The following is a 19,536-nucleotide window of genomic DNA, read 5'->3' as shown; positions in this document are numbered from 1 at the left end:
TTCATCATCAGCTCTATCTTGGGTATTGCTCTCCCAAGTGCTCATCAAGACGTGTCGAATAACCAAAACAGCATGTGTCTATATTGCATCAAACCCGAGTTCCAGTAGGTACTGCGAGGGTTCATCATCAGCTCTATCTTGGGTACTGCTCTCCCAAGTGCTCATCAAGACGTGTCGAATGACCAAAACAGCGTGTGTCTATGTTGCACCAAGCCTGAGTTCCACTAGGTACTGCGAGGGTTCAGCATCAGCTCTATCTTGGGTACCACTTTTCCAAGTGCTCATTAAGACGTGTTGGATGACCAAAACAGCGTGTGTCTATGTTGCACCAAACCTGAGTTCCACTAGGTGCTGCGAGGGTTCAGAATCAGCTCTATCTTGGGCACTGCCCTCCCAAGTCCTCATCAAGACGTGTCGAATGACCAAAACAGTGTGTGTCTATGTTGCATCAAACCTGAGTTCCAGTAGGTACTGCGAGGGTTCAGCATCAGCTCTATCTTGGGTACTGCTCTTCCAAGTGCTCATCAAGACGTGTTGGATGACCAAAACAGCGTGTGTCTGTGTTGCCCCAAACCTGAGTTCCACTAGGTACTGCGAGGATTCAGCATCAGCTCTATCTTGGGTACTGCTCTTCCAAGTGATCATCAAGACGTGTTGGATGACCAAAACAGCGTGTGCCTATGTTGCACCAAACCTGAGTTCCACTAGGTGCTGCGAGGGTTCAGAATCAGCTCTATCTTGGGCACTGCCCTCCCAAGTCCTCATCAAGACGTGTCGAATGACCAAAACAGTGTGTGTCTATGTTGCATCAAACCTGAGTTCCAGTAGGTACTGCGAGGGTTCAGCATCAGCTCTATCGTGGGTACTGCTCTTCCAAGTGCTCATCAAGACGTGTTGGATGACCAAAACAGCGTGTGTCTGTGTTGCCCCAAACCTGAGTTCCACTAGGTACTGCGAGGATTCAGCATCAGCTCTATCTTGGGTACTGCTCTTCCAAGTGATCATCAAGACATGTTGGATGACCAAAACAGCGTGTGCCTATGTTGCACCAAACCTGAGTTCCACTAGGTACTGCGATGGTCCAGCCAGCATCGGCTCTATCTTTAGTTCTGTTCTCCCAAGTGCTCACCAAGACGAGTTGGATGACCAAAACTGCAGGTGCCTATGTTGCACCAAACCTGAGTTCCACTAGGTACTGCCAGGGTTAATAGACAGCAAGATTGAATGTTTACTTATTCACAGAAACTAGTTGTTAAATTGGGAATCGTATCGAAGGTTAGGTGGGTCAGAATCCAAAATTTTAATCATCGTAGTGGACAATAAGGTCCCTTTTTAGAGAAAATGACACATTTTTCGATTATTTTTAGAGGGCATTGAAAATGATGTGGTGGACAGGTGGATGACACTCATTTCAGGTGAATGATGACAAGAAACCAGGTTAACGGCAACGGACACAGGTTAATGACGCCTCTCGATAACCTGTCAATATTTTCATTGGAATTTGTACTTATTTCTCAATAACCTGCTTCTACTATCGATAACCTGGAGACAAAATATCTTTCACCTGTCCTTGATATCATTCACCTGAATTTCAAACGCCTATATCTTCTAAACTAATTGAAGGAATTGCTTCCCTTCCACATTTTCTAATAGATTAAGTTGCCTTTTAACAATCCCAATTTAAAAAAATGCGAAAATGCAATATTTTTGTAAAACATGAATTTTAACATGGCGGTGCCAACTTTTTGAGAAACGACCCCAAGAAGAGAGCAAAGTTTGAAATTTTTTCGAGTGCTAATTTTGAATCCGAAACAAGCGAAAGATTCTTATTTGAAGACCTAAAAAAATACAAGTTGTAAATAACTTATTTGTTCCCGTGTTGCTTGCATATTTAATAGAATAATAGTTTTTGTCAAACATTTCATTTTTGATACAAGTTTTTATCGCTGACGGCACTTTTCTTTCCACAGGCAACTAATAGGTACTCATCGAGACAATTCTAACGACCCTAAACACAATTAAAGTCTCGCTCACACTTACGCTCAGTAAGAGTGAGAGTAGTACACGAACTTCCTGGGCCTTAATAAAATTTTGGTTTCTAACTACTGAGGAAAAAATTCCAGATGATACCACCGGTAACAAGCTGACCTGCTAGCATGAGTTCAAGCGCGACTTCTCGCGCGCGAGAGTGCAACTTATGCTAGACCGCCTGGTAGTTAACAACCCATTTTTACCTACATTACTGTATTTGTTTAAATGACGAGTAGCAATTTAATAAGGTTTGTAAGATACTTACCTCGCTTACTACCGTGTGATAAGGAATGTCAGTAAGCTCGAAATCGTAGCCATGCTGGCACGGCGCGGTGGGCGTGTCGTTGCCGGGCGGTGCCATGGTCTCCAGCACCAGGCTCCAGTTGGCTTGGAACGTCGAACAGCGCTCCCAATTGTCGCCCTCGATGGCTCCAGGTGCCGAAAGATTCCGTCTACAATATGCCCATAAAACTATTAACGTTAAGGGTAGGGAATGCAATCTCGATCTCGCAATTTCGAGATCTCGCACGAATTTTCGAGATTCAATCTCGTTGACAGGAAATCTCGATTTTAGCAATCTCGGTCGAGATCTCGATTAATATTTTCGAGATCTCGAACGAGATTGAAAGATTGATCCATGTGAATTACATTGTTTTGAGTAATCTTTTTGACCTTAGATTTATGTTGTTCAGGCGGTGCTATCGTGTGCGGCCGGCTTTAGCTGACGATAAAAGCACTGTTCAGCGCTCTGTGCGGAAAAATCGGACGAACTTATCGTATCTAGTCACGATTATTTATGATTTTTGCTCACTTACCCTACATTTTTTTGTAAGTTGCTGAGTGCTTGTCAAAAATATCAACTGAGCATGTTACTCTGCTTACATTTTTGTATAATAAAAAATAATTATTACCACTTATTCATAATTAGATGCAAATTAGAGCTAAGTACGTATATATTTTTTCTTTTTTTTACAAATGTATTTTTCTTATTAAATTTTGATTAATTTGTTGTTTTTATCTTCAAAATAAAACATGACGTAGGTACTCTAAATAAGTAGTATATACGGAATTCTTAGAAATATTTGCTCAAAACACAGAACACCGCCTCTAGAAACCTAATATTGGCCATTTTGTTCCCGACGCAAATCACCAAACTGTGAGGTGCGGGAGGAGTGCTCACGGCGTTGCGATTGGTCGTTTCAAACATGGCGCGATGACACGTGTAAGCGTAGGGATGGGACATGTTCATTACAGGTAGTGGGTACTGCTACCAGTGATACCGAAATTGATTGAGGTAAAATTGTTACTAATTTAGTATACTTAGAGTACTTACTTAATAATTATATTGATTAATTTAATATTTCATTAAGTAATTTAATAATGTACCTGAAATTTTTACTTAACATATTAGGGCATTTCTGTTTAAAGTACCCAGAACATGAATTTTAAAGTTTAGAATTTTTATATTATTTCCACTCGGAATCGCAATCTCTTTCGATACGAGAAAAAAGTGTCGCCAAAATCTCATACAATTATTTTCTTTTGTCCATTTTATTAAGGTCATAGAAGGTTGTTTTGAAAACATATTCAAATGGACCAATAACATATGCCTATTTACAAATCAACTCCGAGTTCTCTCGCACTCCTTTGAAGTTCATCATCAGGTCCATCTCGTGACATGAGACCTAACTGCTCACCTAGAGGATTCTAAAAAACCCATACAACATATGTCTATCACAAACCAACACCGAGTTCCCTCGCACTTCTTTGAAGTTCATCATCAGGTCCATCTCGTGACATGAGACCTAACTACTCACCTAGAGGATTCTAAAAAACCCATACAACATATGTCTATCACAAACCAACACCGAGTTCCCTCGCACTTCTTTGAAGTTCATCATCAGGTCCATCTCGTGACATGAGACCTAACTGCTCACCTAGAGGATTCTAAAAAACCCATACAACATATGTCTATCACAAACCAACACCGAGTTCCCTCGCACTTCTTTGGAGTTCATCATCAGGTCCATCTCGTGACATGAGACCTAACTACTCACCTAGAGGATTCTAAAAAACCCATACAACATATGTCTATCACAAACCAACACCGAGTTCCCTCGCACTTCTTTGAAGTTCATCATCAGGTCCATCTCGTGACATGAGACCTAACTGCTCACCTAGAGGATTCTAAAAAACCCATACAACATATGTCTATCACAAACCAACACCGAGTTCCCTCGCACTTCTTTGGAGTTCATCATCAGGTCCATCTCGTGACATGAGACCTAACTGCTCACCTAGAGGATTCTAAAAAACCCATACAACATATGTCTATCACAAACCAACACCGAGTTCCCTCGCACTTCTTTGAAGTTCATCATCAGGTCCATCTCGTGACATGAGACCTAACTGCTCACCTAGAGGATTCTAAAAAACCCATACAACATATGTCTATCACAAACCAACACCGAGTTCCCTCGTACTTCTTTGAAGTTCATCATCAGGTCCATCTCGTGACATGAGACCTAACTGCTCACCTAGAGGATTCTAAAAAACCCATACAACATATGTCTATCATAAACCAACACCGAGTTCCCTCGCACTTCTTTGAAGTTCATCATCAGGTCCATCTCGTGACATGCGGCCTAACTGCTCCGCTGGCCTAGAGGATTCTAAAAAACTTACACAACATATTACCTATATATTATGTCTAAAATGGTACCATACGGTATGACGAAGCACGAAGTTTCCGCAACTGAAAAACCATCATCGTCACATCACTAGTCGAAAGGGAAAGGGATAGCGCATTGCATTTTCAAGTTGACGAAAAGGGACGAACATACTTCGCCTCTGCTTACTGACCAGTATAAAATGAACCCCGCGGACAAGAAACATTATTCAATGAAATAATGAATTTTGACTTTCCTGTGGGATTTTCCATCTGTTTCGTAAGTAGATGTCTTAGATGACTTGCCACACCATTTTACGCTGCAATATCCCATGATTTCCCAATGAATTAAATAGTTTACGATTTATTTTCTTAGACTCGTGCACACTGCTAACAGGTCGTAACCTTGGGCGCAACTGATCGGAGCGGCGCGCGAACAATCTTATATTTGACCTATACACCATACGGGCGGTGACCGCGAGTCGTCCTATAAGCTCGGTCTATAGGGGTTGGTCTGTGGCTCAAAATAACACATTTTTTATTACTTTGTCAAATCTCGATCTCGTCGAGATTAATCTCGATCTCGAAAGTGTGACCGCCGAGATCTCGAAATACCCTATCTCGATTCAAATTTTTCGTGCGAGATCTCGAATCGTCAATCTTGATGCGAGATTGCACTCCCTAGTTAAGGGTTTTTAGAAAAATATAAGCCTATAAGTAAAACATTTCTAAAATACGAGTTAAAAATATGTTGGGTCATTATCATCTTCCTCGCATTCCGGTTTTATCGCGATGTGCAAAAAGCGATTGGTAAATATCAAATGATATTTCGTAAATTCGTACCTACATTTAAGTTCTATGAAACTCATTGATATACGAGCTGGGTTCGAACCAGCAGCGACATTCGGTTTTAAAGTTCTGAACCAACTTTGGCAACTTTAGTCAATTTAGTCATGTATGTAAAATGGAGGATGTCATCCAGTAGGTAGGTACTCGTACCAACCTCAGGTCTAGATCCAAGTGCGCGAGCTCTGGCACATGGCACCAGTAGCGCTGCGGAGTGGCGGCGACGAACATCTGCACGAAGTACACGTAGGCGAAAAACAGCCCGAAGGGCAGCATGGCGCAGAACAGGAATTTCTGGTAGCGCCCAATCTCACCGATGTATGTGAGCATTGTCTCCAAAACATCTTGATCGGTGTTCGTTGACTTTTTGTTTAATTCTTCCTTTGTTTCCTTAAAAAAATATAAGAAACCTTAATGTTGGCCTTCAGGTTATTGACTACTTACAATGGGGTTGGCCGGTGGAAGTTTTTAGCAGATGGCGCCATCATAGCTTGCCCCGTCAATCCCTAGAATTGTGTCAAATTTTTGTTTTTTTAATACCCTGGATGCCAGCTCTTTATAGTAGTAGGGCTTACGGCGATATTTACATCAAAAGCTGCATTTTTGGCAGAAAGCAAGCCGCTTTGCCCAGTGATACTAGGGACCAATCTGAATGATTTCATCCGAGGAAACACAAATTTCATTCACTAGAATTCAAGATGGCGGACCTTTTCCAAAATGGCGGCTGCAATATTAAAAAAAAATATAGACACAAAACGGCTGCATCGATTTTAATGATTGATATATCGATCAATTCGTATTGACACTTGTAATCGAATAAAAAATATGGCATTTAAGAAATTAAAGATGGCGGCCGAATATTAAGAAAATTGTGTTTTTTTTTTTTTAATTTTTTTCCTTCTAATGAAAATAACAACTAAATATTCTATATTATGATCACATATTCTTTCATTTAAATGAAACCTGATAATATTATCTGCAAAATAAAAAAATAATCTTAACAATCCGTTGAGTAGTTTTTGAACTATACGCATTTCAAAAAGCGCGTAACTGCCGTTCGAAACGGCCCGCTCGCGCGGCTCGCGTCAAAACTGAGAACTTTGATGATTTAAAGGTAAAAAAAGAACTGAAAACATATTTACTTTATTTATTGAGCTATAAATAAATTGTATTTCTGCTTATTATTTGTGACCATCACGGGAAAAGGTATAGCGGCTGGCGCTTACGTCGCTTAGCACCGCAATAGTATTGGAGCGGCGTTAATAATAGCGTAAGCGCCATCCGCCCTAAGGTACCTATACCAGTGGGTTCAAATTTATTCCTCTCTATCATCTTTGCCCGATGTGGTTGAACTGAAAGAAAATTCATATGAAATCAGATAAAATATACCTAATATAATTAAATTAAATATATAGAGATGAACTACGCCAAACTGTCCCGTCCCTCCAATACTATTTCAATGTGTGTAGTATTGAAATAGTAATGGAGGGCGGGACAGTTTGGCGTGGTTTATCTATAAGTACCTTTTGTTTTTGCATTGCACTGTGCAGGGTAGACGTGTCGGAACACGTGCAGCGCATTGTTTCGCAGCCTTTTTTACAGCCGCAATGGTCCAGGTATGATAATTCACGCCACATCGCCCTAGCATCAGACCATTGCGATTCCCAACTGCCATTAGATGACTTCCAACCCCAAGAGGATGGCAATGGCACAGAGGCATCATCAAGAATAAGGGCATATCACCCCATAAGTGGCCTGCTTGATATGTGAGACTGTTTATGTAATGCTGCCGATGTTGGTGGGATGCTGGTTACCAATTTATTTTTAGTAGTAAATAGCTCCTTGCGTACCAAGTTGTCCGACGAATGTGATATTTGTGGGTCATATAAGTAGCAGGTGAACTTTTCCAGCACAGCCATGATTTCTTCAGGAAGGCTTTGTAATGGCTGCGATATTTCTTTCAAAGTTGGTGTAACTTCAGGGTGTAACAACCACGTTTTGAAGCAAGACTTATTTCCTTTTGTATGGAAGTAAGAAGCGATTGATCTGTCAGGACCCTTTGGGTATTTGCTATTTATGAACATCGATATAACGGCATTTATTTGCAGTCCCAGTTATTAGCCATAACTCTCGCAGGCCACTATCAATTGAAGATTGATGATATGATATCAATAACACCAAAACATCTGTATCGGAAGTTCTAATTAAAATACGCCTAATTCCCTGTTCTGCCTGATCTTTTGCGTGAAGTACGATGCGGCCATCAGCTTCTTCTGCATGTGTTCCTATTCATAAGATCAGACAGAACAGGAAATTAGGCGTATTTTGATTAGATCTTTCGATACAGATGTTTTGGTGTTATTGATATCATATCATCAAGCTTAAATTGAGAGTGGCCTGCAAGAGTTATGGTTATTAACTGGGACTGCAAATAACGCCGTTATGGCGATGTTCATAAAATAGCAAATACTTTGGGTTCTGACAGATCAACCGCTCTTCGTGACTTTCACGCCTCTACAGGGTGTGACACTACTTCTTACTTCCATACAAAAGGAAATAAGTCTTGCTTCAAAACGTGGCTGTCACACCCTGAAGTTACACCAGCTTTAAAACAAATATCGCAGCCATTACAAAGCCTTCCTGAAGAAATCATGGCTATGCCGGAAAAGTTCACCTGCTACCTATATGACCCACAAATAGCACATTCGTCGTACAACTTGGTACGCAAGGAGCTATTTACTACTAAAAATAAATTGGTAACCAGCATCCCACCAACATCGGCAGCATTACATAAACACGCGCTCCGTCTCACATATCAAGCAGGCCACTTATGGGGTGATATGCCCTTATTCTTGATGATGCCTCTGTGCCATTGCCATCCTCTTGGGGTTGGAAGTCATCTAATGGCAGTTGGGAACTGCAATGGTCTGATGCTAGGGCGATGTGGCGTGAATTATCATACCTGGACCATTGCGGCTGTAAAAAAGGCTGCGAAACAATGCGCTGCACGTGTCGGAGAGTGGGTCTACCCTGTACAGTGCAATGCAGCACTTGCAAAGGCAATTGCAAAAACGAAAGGTACTTATAGATAAAACACGCCAAACTGTCGCGCCCTCCATTACTATTTCAATACTACACACATTGAAATAGTATTGGAGGGGCGGGACAGTTTGGCGTAGTTCATCTCTATATATTTAATTTAATTATATTAGGTATATTTTGTTCCGATTTCATATGAATTTTCTTTTCTTTCAGTTCATCCACATCGGACGAAGATGATAAAGAGGAATAAGTTTGAACCCACGGGTATAGGTACCTTAGGGCGGATGGCGCTTACGCTATTATTTACGCCGCTCCAATACTATTGCGGTGCTAAGCGACGTAAGCGCCAGCCGCCATAACTTTTCCCGTGATGGTCACAAATAATAAGCAGAAATACAATTTATTTATAGCTCAATAAATAAAGTAAATATGATTTCAGTTCTTTTTTTTACCTTTAAATCATCAACATTCTCAGTTTTGACGCGAGCCGCGCGAGCGGGTCGTTTCGGACGGCAGTTACGCGCTTTTTGAAATGCGTATAGTTCAAAAACTACTCAACGGATTGTTAAGATTATTTTTTTATTTTGCAGATAAGTTTATCAGGTTTCATTTAAATGAAAGAATATGTGATCATAATATAGAATATTTAGTTGTTATTTTCATTAGAAGGGAAAAAATTAAAGAAAAAAAACACAATTTTCTTAATATTCGGCCGCCATCTTTAATTTCTTAAATGCCATATTTTTTATTCGATTACAAGTGTCAATACGAATTGATCGATATATCAATCATTAAAATCGGTGCAGCCGTTTTGTGTCTATAATTTTTTTAAATATTGCAGCCGCCATTTTGGAAAAGGTCCGCCATCTTGAATTCTAGTGAATGAAATTTGTGTTTCCTCGGATGAAATCATTCAGATTGGTCCCTAGTATCACTGGGCAAAGCGGCTTGCTTTCTGCCAAAAATGCAGTTTCTTTTCGCTAAGCTCTATCACTATTAAGCCAAATCTCATAGAAAAAGGGGCAAGCTATGATGGCGCCATCTAGGCAAACCTTTGACAGTTGCCAACCCCATTATGATAAACTTGTTAAATTTAAAGTGCATTAGGGTAACTTCGAAAGCGGGGTTATTTTGAAAATGGCAAATATCTTATCTTTCTACTAAACTAAAGAATAAAGGTAAGGTGCATTTAGCTTATATTGTTTAGTTGTGTTTTGTGTTAGCTTAATTTATTTTACGGTGCTCCTATACTGGCAGTTATATAACATTGTGTGACAGGGACAACATAATGTAGGTACACTATCAATACTAACGTGTTATCCATGTCACACGAGGTTTAGTAAGTATAACCTTAATATTAATATCTACCTACACTCACGGACTACTAATAGGTAGGTACGGGTCAGTACGAAAAACTAGAATCATCATACATTGCTAAAATTTTATCAACCTAATTGTGTTTGGGTTTTTTAGTATTGTCTTAATGAGTATTATTAAGTAGTTGTAGTTGCCTGCGGAAAGAAAAGCACAGTCAGCAATAAAAGCTTGTACAAAAAAATAAATATTTGCCATAAACTTATTTTGTTTGAGTGTTGTGTTGTTGGAAGGTGTTATGTTTTAATACTGTTGGTGCCGCCCCACAGTCTGTGCAACAGGGGATGCTGATCTCTTACGTAATAGTCGTCCGTGTAAGTAGCGAGGTAAGCCCAACAGTTAGATTGGTAAGAATCGGTTGCCAAGAGCATAAGGTAATATTTTAGGTAAGAATTTAGAGAACCCACATAATATGTTTTGGATTGTCTAGTAAATTCTCAGAAGGGTTTAATTTAGAGTTGCTATACTTGCTATAGCCACGAACCCGAGAAGTTATTAAAAATTATGCCACGCTGATTTCCCGCCGATAACGCCGCAGCCGCCGTTTAAAAATTCATCGGACGCCGCCGCCGATGTTTTCGCCATCGGCGCACATGTCACCGACGGGAGGAAAATAAAAAATACTAACTGTAAAACATTACAAATCAAGTCCCAATGAATGATAGAGTCTGTGCGGAAAGAGAAGAGTCGTAGAATGTTTTGATTCCCATATAATCCACGACTCTTGTCTTTCCGAACAGACTTTATTACTTAATTAAAAATGTATCTTTCAAAATCATTACTTAAAATTTAAAATGCCGATAAGAGGAAACATCTCAAATTTAAATTTTTCCTCTTTGTGAATAAAATGCGACTTATATCTCATCAGTTTTTGAAGAATATAGGTACCTAGACAGCCTTTACGAGCTGATGTGCGACCTTTTGTTAGCCAAATTCTATAGATAGGTTAGGTTCGTTAGGTAGCTTCAGATGCCCGAAGGGCAAACCGCCCAGAATTAGGAGCACCGCCCCATATAACCATTCCAGTCGCAGAATTACAAAGTGGTAACTAAATGTCAGATGTGTCGTAACAGAGTCCACACAATGTGTCTAGAATTGTTTCGAAACAAAGTGTCGTCGCCGTGTCTACACTTTTCCGTAACAAGGTGTCGACACATTTGTGTGCACTTTGCGTGCGGTTTGCGACTAAATCTGACAGCAAATTTGTGACAGCAAATGTCAATATAAAATACCTCTTGAAAACCAAGGTTTGTCAAACTACTATTAGTGTCTCGTGTGCTCGTAATTCTAGTAAGTCATCATGGGCAATGCAAATGATAATAATCGACCGAAACCATATAAACACCCAACACCCGTCAACCTTTTACAGAAAAGTTTTTAAAGAAATTCAATAAGCTACTTAGGTCAGGCAACGAATGCTCCAAAAGTTGTAGAGGGAAATGCTCGGAACACAATTTTTGACTCCGTAACTCGGTTTGACAAGTTAGGAGGTGAACATATCAAAAGTCCCCGGCCGTAGCCCTTGAGCGGGGGGGAGAGAGGGGGCTTTGAAGGTCCCATTTTCCCGTTTTTCGATTATATCTCGGAAACTATGCATCTCAGCGACATGGCCACTTATACAAAATGAAAGTTAATTTAATTTGTTACAAGTTTATTCCGTCAACTTTTTCGATATGTTGAATAGTTTTTGAGATATCCGCTCTTGAAAGTTTATTTAGGGCTCTCAATTTTATCTTGATATATCTATATCAGTGAAGGTGCTATTAGGCCGTGTTTGGTATCGTTTTCGTATAAATCTTGGGTGCTGAATCCATTTAAGATATCACATTGACACCATTCCACAAAATAAAAATAAATCTTTTTAGGGTTCCGTACCTCAAAAGGAAAAAACGGAACCCTTATAGGATCACTCGTGCGTCTGTATGTATGTCCGTCTGAATACACAAAATAGTTCTTTAACTATAGATGACAGGAAAACCTATTAGAAATGTGCAGTCAAGCGCGAGTCGGACTTAATGTACGGAACCCTTAATACGCGAGTCCGACTCGCACTTGGCCGGTTTTTTTGAAACTCTTCTTGACGCTTAACCGCTGAACCGATTTCGTTGAAATTTGGTATAGAAATAGTTTGCGTCCCGGAACAGGACATAGGATAGATCTTATAACCAAAATCATCTTTTGAAGGTGTGAAAAGTGGCATGGAAATTTGTACGGGAAATCAATAACCGCAGAACCGATTTATATGAAATTTGGGATGGTCTACATCTTTGATTTAGTTAAAAATGATGAAAAAACATGACTTCAAACCTAAACTTAAACAGTATTAACTTCAAGAAGTCAATTCTGAATTCCCCCCTACACCTCATTTCACACCTTTAAAGGGTGATTTTTGAGATAACTTTATTATATCCTGTCTCGGGACTCAAAATATATGTGTACCAAATTGAAATTAAAACTGTTCAGCAGTTTAAGCGTGAAGAGGAGTTTAAAAGAAAGTATTTTAATAAGTTTATATGTTTTTACTTCGGAATGGTGTCAATGTGATACTTACCTTAACTAAATTTGGTACTGCGAATTTATACGAAAACGATACCAAAACATGGCCTCGTAGCTTTACTGTTGTAGAAGTCAAAATAAAATTGAGTGCCCTAAATTCTTATTACTTGGCCAAACTTGTGTAGAAGGAAAAGGTAAAATAAAAGTCTTCGGCAGGAATATAAGACACAAATATATTTTTTTTTTGCGTTACTATTTCATTCATCAAATATAAACATACCTTGATTATACTATTCTAGTGAGATCCTCATAGATAAACAAAAACATTTACTTAAAAAATTACAAGGTCGAAATGTCACGGAACTTTTTTTTTTTTCCTTTATTAAGGGGCTTTTTCGATTGAACGAATATGTTACCCCATAAAAAACAGACTTAATTAACAAAGTTAAAAGAAAGTAAATAAGTAGCTACATCTAGTTTAATTACATCACACATTTCTGTCCCTCAGACCGCACTTAACAATATTTAGTACCTTTTCAACAACCTCAGACATGGGGTTCGAAAGGTAGGTATTACATAACCCAATGGAACTGTCATTGTCATGAAATATCTGTCTTCTAAGTCGCTCATTTCGGACACACTCCATTAATAGTAGATTGTTAACCAAGGGTTGAAAGGCATCCATTTCTGACGAGGTAGTTTGGCGCTCGAACGCAGTGAGAGCGCCAATAGTCCGAGACAGAAATGGTGCCTTTCACCCGAGTTAAACACTCTACTTTTCATATCGAATATAAATAACGCAACGCAATGTTACTGTAACGGTTTGTATCATTGTTATATTATATGTATAGTTAATAATCAATAGTAAATAGTTAATGCCCGCATTATTATTGTAAACGGTATTAGGTATGTAACGTAAATGCAATTATCTTACTTTATGCAATGCATGTGGTGTTTACCTTTAAGTAATTGTTACGCTAAGCGATAATAGTTAAAACGATTGTAGTTATACTTTACAAAGTGTAAACAATTGTTGGTGAACCAATAAATATAAAATAAAATAAAAAAATAAAAAATATCGAATGCGAGGAAACCAAACAAGACAAGGCAATTTCGCAAAATCAGTTATTGAAGTACCTAATAGACCTACGGCCATGAATTTTTTCCTTGAGACTTACTTGCAATCGGAGACTTTACATGTGTGAAGATTAATATTAACCCCTAGCGAAAATCATTTAGATTGCAATATTTACGAAAACACACATTTATTAACAAACTGCAGTAATTTTAAAATTATTTGTTCAACATAGTATGAAAATCAGCGGGATTGCCTCTTACTTTTTAATTTTATACTTTTTCGTTCTAAAAGCCGCAACAGACTACCGGACCGCACCGCGACCTTGGTGCGCCGCACCACGTAATAACATAATAAAAGTATTTTAAATATTAAATAACAATTTAATTAATAATATAAGAATTTTTTATCTTGTATTTTATTTTATATTCATGATTATTGTGCTAAATAACTTTAAAAACGAATTTAATATCGTACAAACGTTTAACTGTGGCTGTATAAGATTCTGCCTTTGCTCATATTAGAGGTGCGCGCCGCCGCGGCGCGCCGCCGCCATAAGGAGACAGCGCGCCGCCGCCGCCGCCGGTAGTCTAAAATTCGCGCCGAGACAAAACCCGCAAGAGGGTACAAATTTAAAATCAATGGATATAAAGCACGTGCAACGTGCCTAGCTTTAGCGTTCCGACTGTTCCGTTTTTTTTAATTCATTGCTTGATTTATTTTAACCCTTAAATCGATAACGTCACCTATACTGGACATCCCAAGAAAAAAATTCTGCACCAAATATTAAAGCATAGCGTTACTTTCCCCTGGTAGCGTACTTACACACGACTACTACCACTTGAATGATATGTTATTTTTAAGTAAGTAAGAAAATATTTGGGAACCAGTGTGAACATAATCTTTTTGTCAAAGCCCTACAGAACGCAGAACTTGCAAGGAAGCATCCGACAGACTGACATTTTCCCTTATTTCATTTTTTTTATATGACAGTATTAGGCAGCGTCAAAACGTGTAATAGGTTACTAACTGGTCTGTTTTTTACGTGGCAAATTGGCAATATGATTTACATAAAAATGTTTTGTGTTTATGGGTAAAAACAAGTGTAAAAGGAGTAATGTCCATTATTTTGCCCGTTGTCGATTAAACGGCACTTTTGCTAAGTCCAATATGTTGGACGTTGCCAAGTATGCGAAGAGTAAAATTATAAAATTTTCTGGTAGTTTTTGTGGTTAATAAATTGAATAGAGGGATGTTAGGTGTTTCAACAGAGAGGAGATGGAGGGGATGGAGGAGTATCGCAACAGCCGCAATAAACATAGAAAAGGACAACCCATAACCACGACCACTCTGACAAGAGTGTACGACTAAGGAGGAGGAGGAGGTGTTTCAAAAGGTTCTAAAAAGTCATTACTTGCGGTAATACAACGTAATGAACCAAATAGATTTAAAAAAATATATTTTTATGGTATTTTTTCCCTGTGGATGTGGTGTATGTGTGTGTGGATTTGTTTTCATCAAGAGACCGACCCGATTTCATTTGAGAAATTTATTACGAAAATTTAGATAAAAGTGCATGCATTATTGTAAAAACCATTGCTCAGATGTGACTGCTTCCTAGAATACCCCGCTAAGTTAGATTTAAATGTGAAATAAATTACGTCAATGACTGGTAAAATTTTACCACCTACGAGATATAAAGTTATTGCAAAAATATAAAAATAATAGGTTTCACCTACTTAAATTCATTACATAAGTTGACATTATCAGTAAGTGTATTTCTAATTAAAAAATGCAATTATTCTATATTTATTTAAAAAACATGAACTGGACTAAAAAACCCTTATACACATACAGTAGGTAGGTACTCTATACTCGGCGTGTCCAAAATACTGGACGTCTTTTCATTACGTGGCGTATCTTTTTATTTACACCGATCATAGCAACGTCCAACATACTTGACATATGTTTTTTTCAACATTATAATTAGATTTTTTTTCATGATTTTTCTACAATAAACCAAAAAAACGATGTAACACAGTTTTTTTTGAGATTTTTTCTCTTGATGATTTATAGTTAATCTTGGTTTTTCATTATACGTATATTGAAAAGTTGAAAATCCCACGCCGCCGGCGTTACGCCGCCGCCGTGGATTTTTTCGTGGCGCGCCGCCGCCCGATTTTTTTCTACCGGCGCGCACGTCTAGCTCATATACGCAAGTGTAAGGTTTAAAAAAATATTTTTGGTGTATTCCTTTTGGTTCCCGCCTTATGAAATCGAGTAAATAGAATTCAACGAAAGAAATCAAGAATAATTTATTTTTAACAATTTACTTACATCATTTTTTATAAAAAAAGGATCAACGTGGGATTAGTAAAACTAAACAATTACCAATTGTTCCAAGCGAGGAAATAAAGACACTATTTTTCTATTTTGTTTCCACCCAGTTGTTCGTGGGACGGGGACGCAGAGGAGTACACCACTTTTCTGCGCTAGAGCATAAACGTATCACTTTCTGCGCACCTTTTAGAACAACAACGACCCACTTTCAGAGCATGAGATATGAAAAATATGATACACATCCTCGACGCGATTACATAAGGTGCATAATTCCGAATTCACTTTACGCATGAGGTAGGCGAACTTATTCAATGGAATGTGTCCAGAGCGCAATCTCAATAATAAAACTAGATCCTGCCTACACAACACACTATTATCAATCCAAGGAGAATTAAAGGGTTGTGGCTGTATTGTCTTATACCAAATACCTTTGTCCCTAGATCTCTCGTCGAAATATTCCTTCCACAATTCGCGACACTTTAATTTGACTAAATGTAAACAGTCATTATTGCCCCCATATAATGTTTCAAGTGAAATTCAATGCCATCGCTGCATGCCTGTTTTGCTAAGGGGTCATCCATTAATTACATCACACGTTTAGGGGGAGGGAGGGGGTCAAGAAAATGTGACATATTGTGACATGGGGGAGGGGGGGAGACACAAACTTTGTGACGTCACTTTAAATTCATCAGTAACCGAAAATTTATTTAAATTATTTTATTCGCTGTACATTTAAATAACAAGTTTTTAAAACGATAATCGTTTTTATTCGTATAGTTTTCTTTCCTAAGCAGTTTTGGGTTATAAAATTACTAATATTTATATCGTCAAAAATATTTTGATAAAATATTAATAATACTTAGGTACTTACTTAATTCGATTTGGCGATTTCGTAGAAAAAATGTGACGTCACACTAGGGGGGAGGGGTTTGCAAAATGTGACCAAGTGTGACAAGGAGGGGGGGAGGGGTCAAAAAACCTAGAAATTCGTGTGACGTAATTAATGGATGACCCCTAATGCATCAGCTGTCTCATTGCCACTTATACCTACATGCGATGGAATCCATTGCAATATTATAACTTTTGCCATAGATTTAGTAATATGTGAAAAATATAAACTTTTATGACAAAAAAAATCTGGACACAATTTAAGAATCACCCAATTGCGTCGAGGAATCATCTGTATTTTTGCTTGTTTCATTACCTCCTCGCTTCTTTTTTGTCCTTTGTATTCTGTAGCAATTTGTTAGATCTGAAAATAAAGATAACTTGCGTCGTCACGGATGTCGATTTATAGGTTTTAGGGAGTGCAGAATTCAAAAACGATGATCATTTTATAATTCAAGATGGCGGCTACGTATTTTGTCATAAAAGTGGAATCCAAAATAGTCATCATTTTCGAAATCTGCGCCCCCTAAAACCTATAAAACGACATCCATGACGACTTTTATGACATAGTGCATGGCCGCCATCTTGGAATCCAAAATAGTCATCATTTTCGAAATCTGCGCCCCCTAAAACCTATAAAACGATATCCATGACGACTTTTATGACATAGTGCATTGCCGCCATTTTTAAATTGAAAATGTTATCATTTTCGAAATCTGCGCCCCCCAAAACCTATAAAACGACACCCATGACGACTTTTATGACATAGTGCATGGCCGCCATCTTGGAATCCAAAATGGTCATCATTTTCGAAATCTGCGCCCCCTAAAACCTATAAAACGACACCCATGACGACTTTTATGACATAGTGCATGGCCGCCATTTTGGAATCCAAAATGGTTATCATTTTCTAAATCTGCGCCCCCCAAAACCTATAAAACGACACCCATGACGACTTTTATGACATAGTGCATGGCCGCCATTTTGGATTTCAAAATGGTCATCATTTTCTAAATCGGGGCCCCCTAAAACCTATAAAACGACATCCATGACGACTTTTATGACATAGTGCATGGCCGCCATCTTGGAATCCAAAATGGTTATCATTTTCGAAATCTGCGCCCCCTAAAACCTATAAAACGACACCCATGACGACTTTTATGGCATAGTGCATGGCCGCCATTTTGGATTCCAAAATGGTCATCATTTTCAAAATTGGGGCCCCCTAAAACGTATAAAACGACATCCATGACGACTTTTACGACACAGTGCATGGCCGCCATTTCGGATTCCAAAATGGTCATTATTTTCGAAATCGGCACTCCCTAAAACCTATATATCGACACCCATCTCGACTTTTATGACAAAGTGTTTTGCTACCATCTGCATGCAAGACATTTCTATTATTTTTACGTACAAAAATGGCCCCCTGTCAACTTTCAATCGAGATTTAATCGATAATTTATTCGATTAATATTCAGATTAATTCAATTTCAATCTATGTTAGGTTGACTAAACTAATCGCGATTAAAATTTGAGAATTAACTTTTTTTATTCCATTAATTAGTCGAATAAACAGTTAATCGATTAATGCCCATCTCTGACCACGGCATTTTTACACTTTGAGAATATCTGAAAACAAATCAACACAAGGAGCCATTTTGCAAATCCAGTAACATACCAGTAACTTTGTTATTACTTTTGACAGCGCGTGTCATGTGTCAACACAGAGTCGACACAAAGTCGAAACATTGCAACTACTTTGTGACTGCAATATTTCTCAGCCTTGAACCATATTTATACATCATAATTAACAAGTTTCGTAGTATGTAAAGCGTTATTTCTGTTATTTAAGTATAGTATACGCATCGAAGTACTAAAAATGCTTCAAATAATATAGTTATGAACACAGGCACTGAGAAGTAAACAATTTCATTTCCGGCTAAACTAAAACAATGTGGTGGCGCGTTGATTATATTACACTTAGTTTATCAAATCACTCGAGCAGTTTAATTCCCCATAATAATTTAAGTCATATTGTAATATAAATGCAAATAATATATAATTACGTCTTGTAATCCGTTTTAGAGATGGCGTATTAATGTCACTTATTTTTATTTAAGTATTTTTCCATCTGACAGTTTCCATTTGACAGGAACAAAATGAACGAATGAACGAATGATTTTGGCATAAAGTAGTCGCAAACCCGAAACAATGTGTGCACACGGCGACCACACTTTATGTCACTTTGTGTCATGTGTCGACCCTTCCCCATTTCTGGTAACTGTGTCGACACGGCGACGACTCTGCGACTGGAATTGTGACCGAAACAGACGGTGTCGACACAAGATGTGTCAACACCGCGTCGTAACGGCGACTGGAAATGGTTGTATGGGGCGAAGGTGGGCTCCATCTAGTTAAGTTGTGAAGCAAATATTTTTTGAAAAGAAACAGTGCGATGGGACCATCCAAGAACTCCCGATTTGATGGACATCCCAGCGTTTTTCATGGTTTTGATGTGCAGAAGTTTGAAATGTATAGCTGGTCAAGCAAATCTTGTCAGTAAAAAAAGGCGCGAAATTCAAATTTTCTATGGGACGTTATCACTTCGCGCCTACATTTTTCAAATTTGCCGCCTTTTTCTACTGACAAGATCTGCTTGACCAAGTATAAGTTTCAGTTAAATTAATTTATGTAATAAATGATTGAATACCTTTAAGTTTTTTTTTAAACCATGGTCACCCTAACGAACCCCACAACGTTTGACGTTGTAGAC

The 19,536-nt window shown here is 38.4% G+C and overlaps 1 protein-coding gene across 1 annotated transcript in view; it reads right to left on the bottom strand.

The window, feature by feature from the left end:
- LOC134804917 (beta-alanine transporter-like) overlaps positions 1–19,536 on the bottom strand; it is a 51,301-nt gene that overhangs the window by 14,812 nt on the left and 16,953 nt on the right. The window contains exons 2-3 of the mRNA XM_063778238.1: positions 5,703–5,935; positions 2,297–2,483 (exon numbers count right to left, since the gene is read on the bottom strand). Coding sequence (XP_063634308.1) covers positions 2,297–2,483; positions 5,703–5,935 — 420 coding nt within the window. The remainder of the gene's footprint in view (positions 1–2,296; positions 2,484–5,702; positions 5,936–19,536) is intronic.

Source organism: Cydia splendana, chromosome Z (assembly GCF_910591565.1).
Source record: "Cydia splendana chromosome Z, ilCydSple1.2, whole genome shotgun sequence".
Taxonomy (NCBI): domain Eukaryota; kingdom Metazoa; phylum Arthropoda; class Insecta; order Lepidoptera; family Tortricidae; genus Cydia; species Cydia splendana.
Note: the sequence above shows the minus strand (reverse complement) of the source record. Positions and strands in the feature narration are given on the sequence as shown.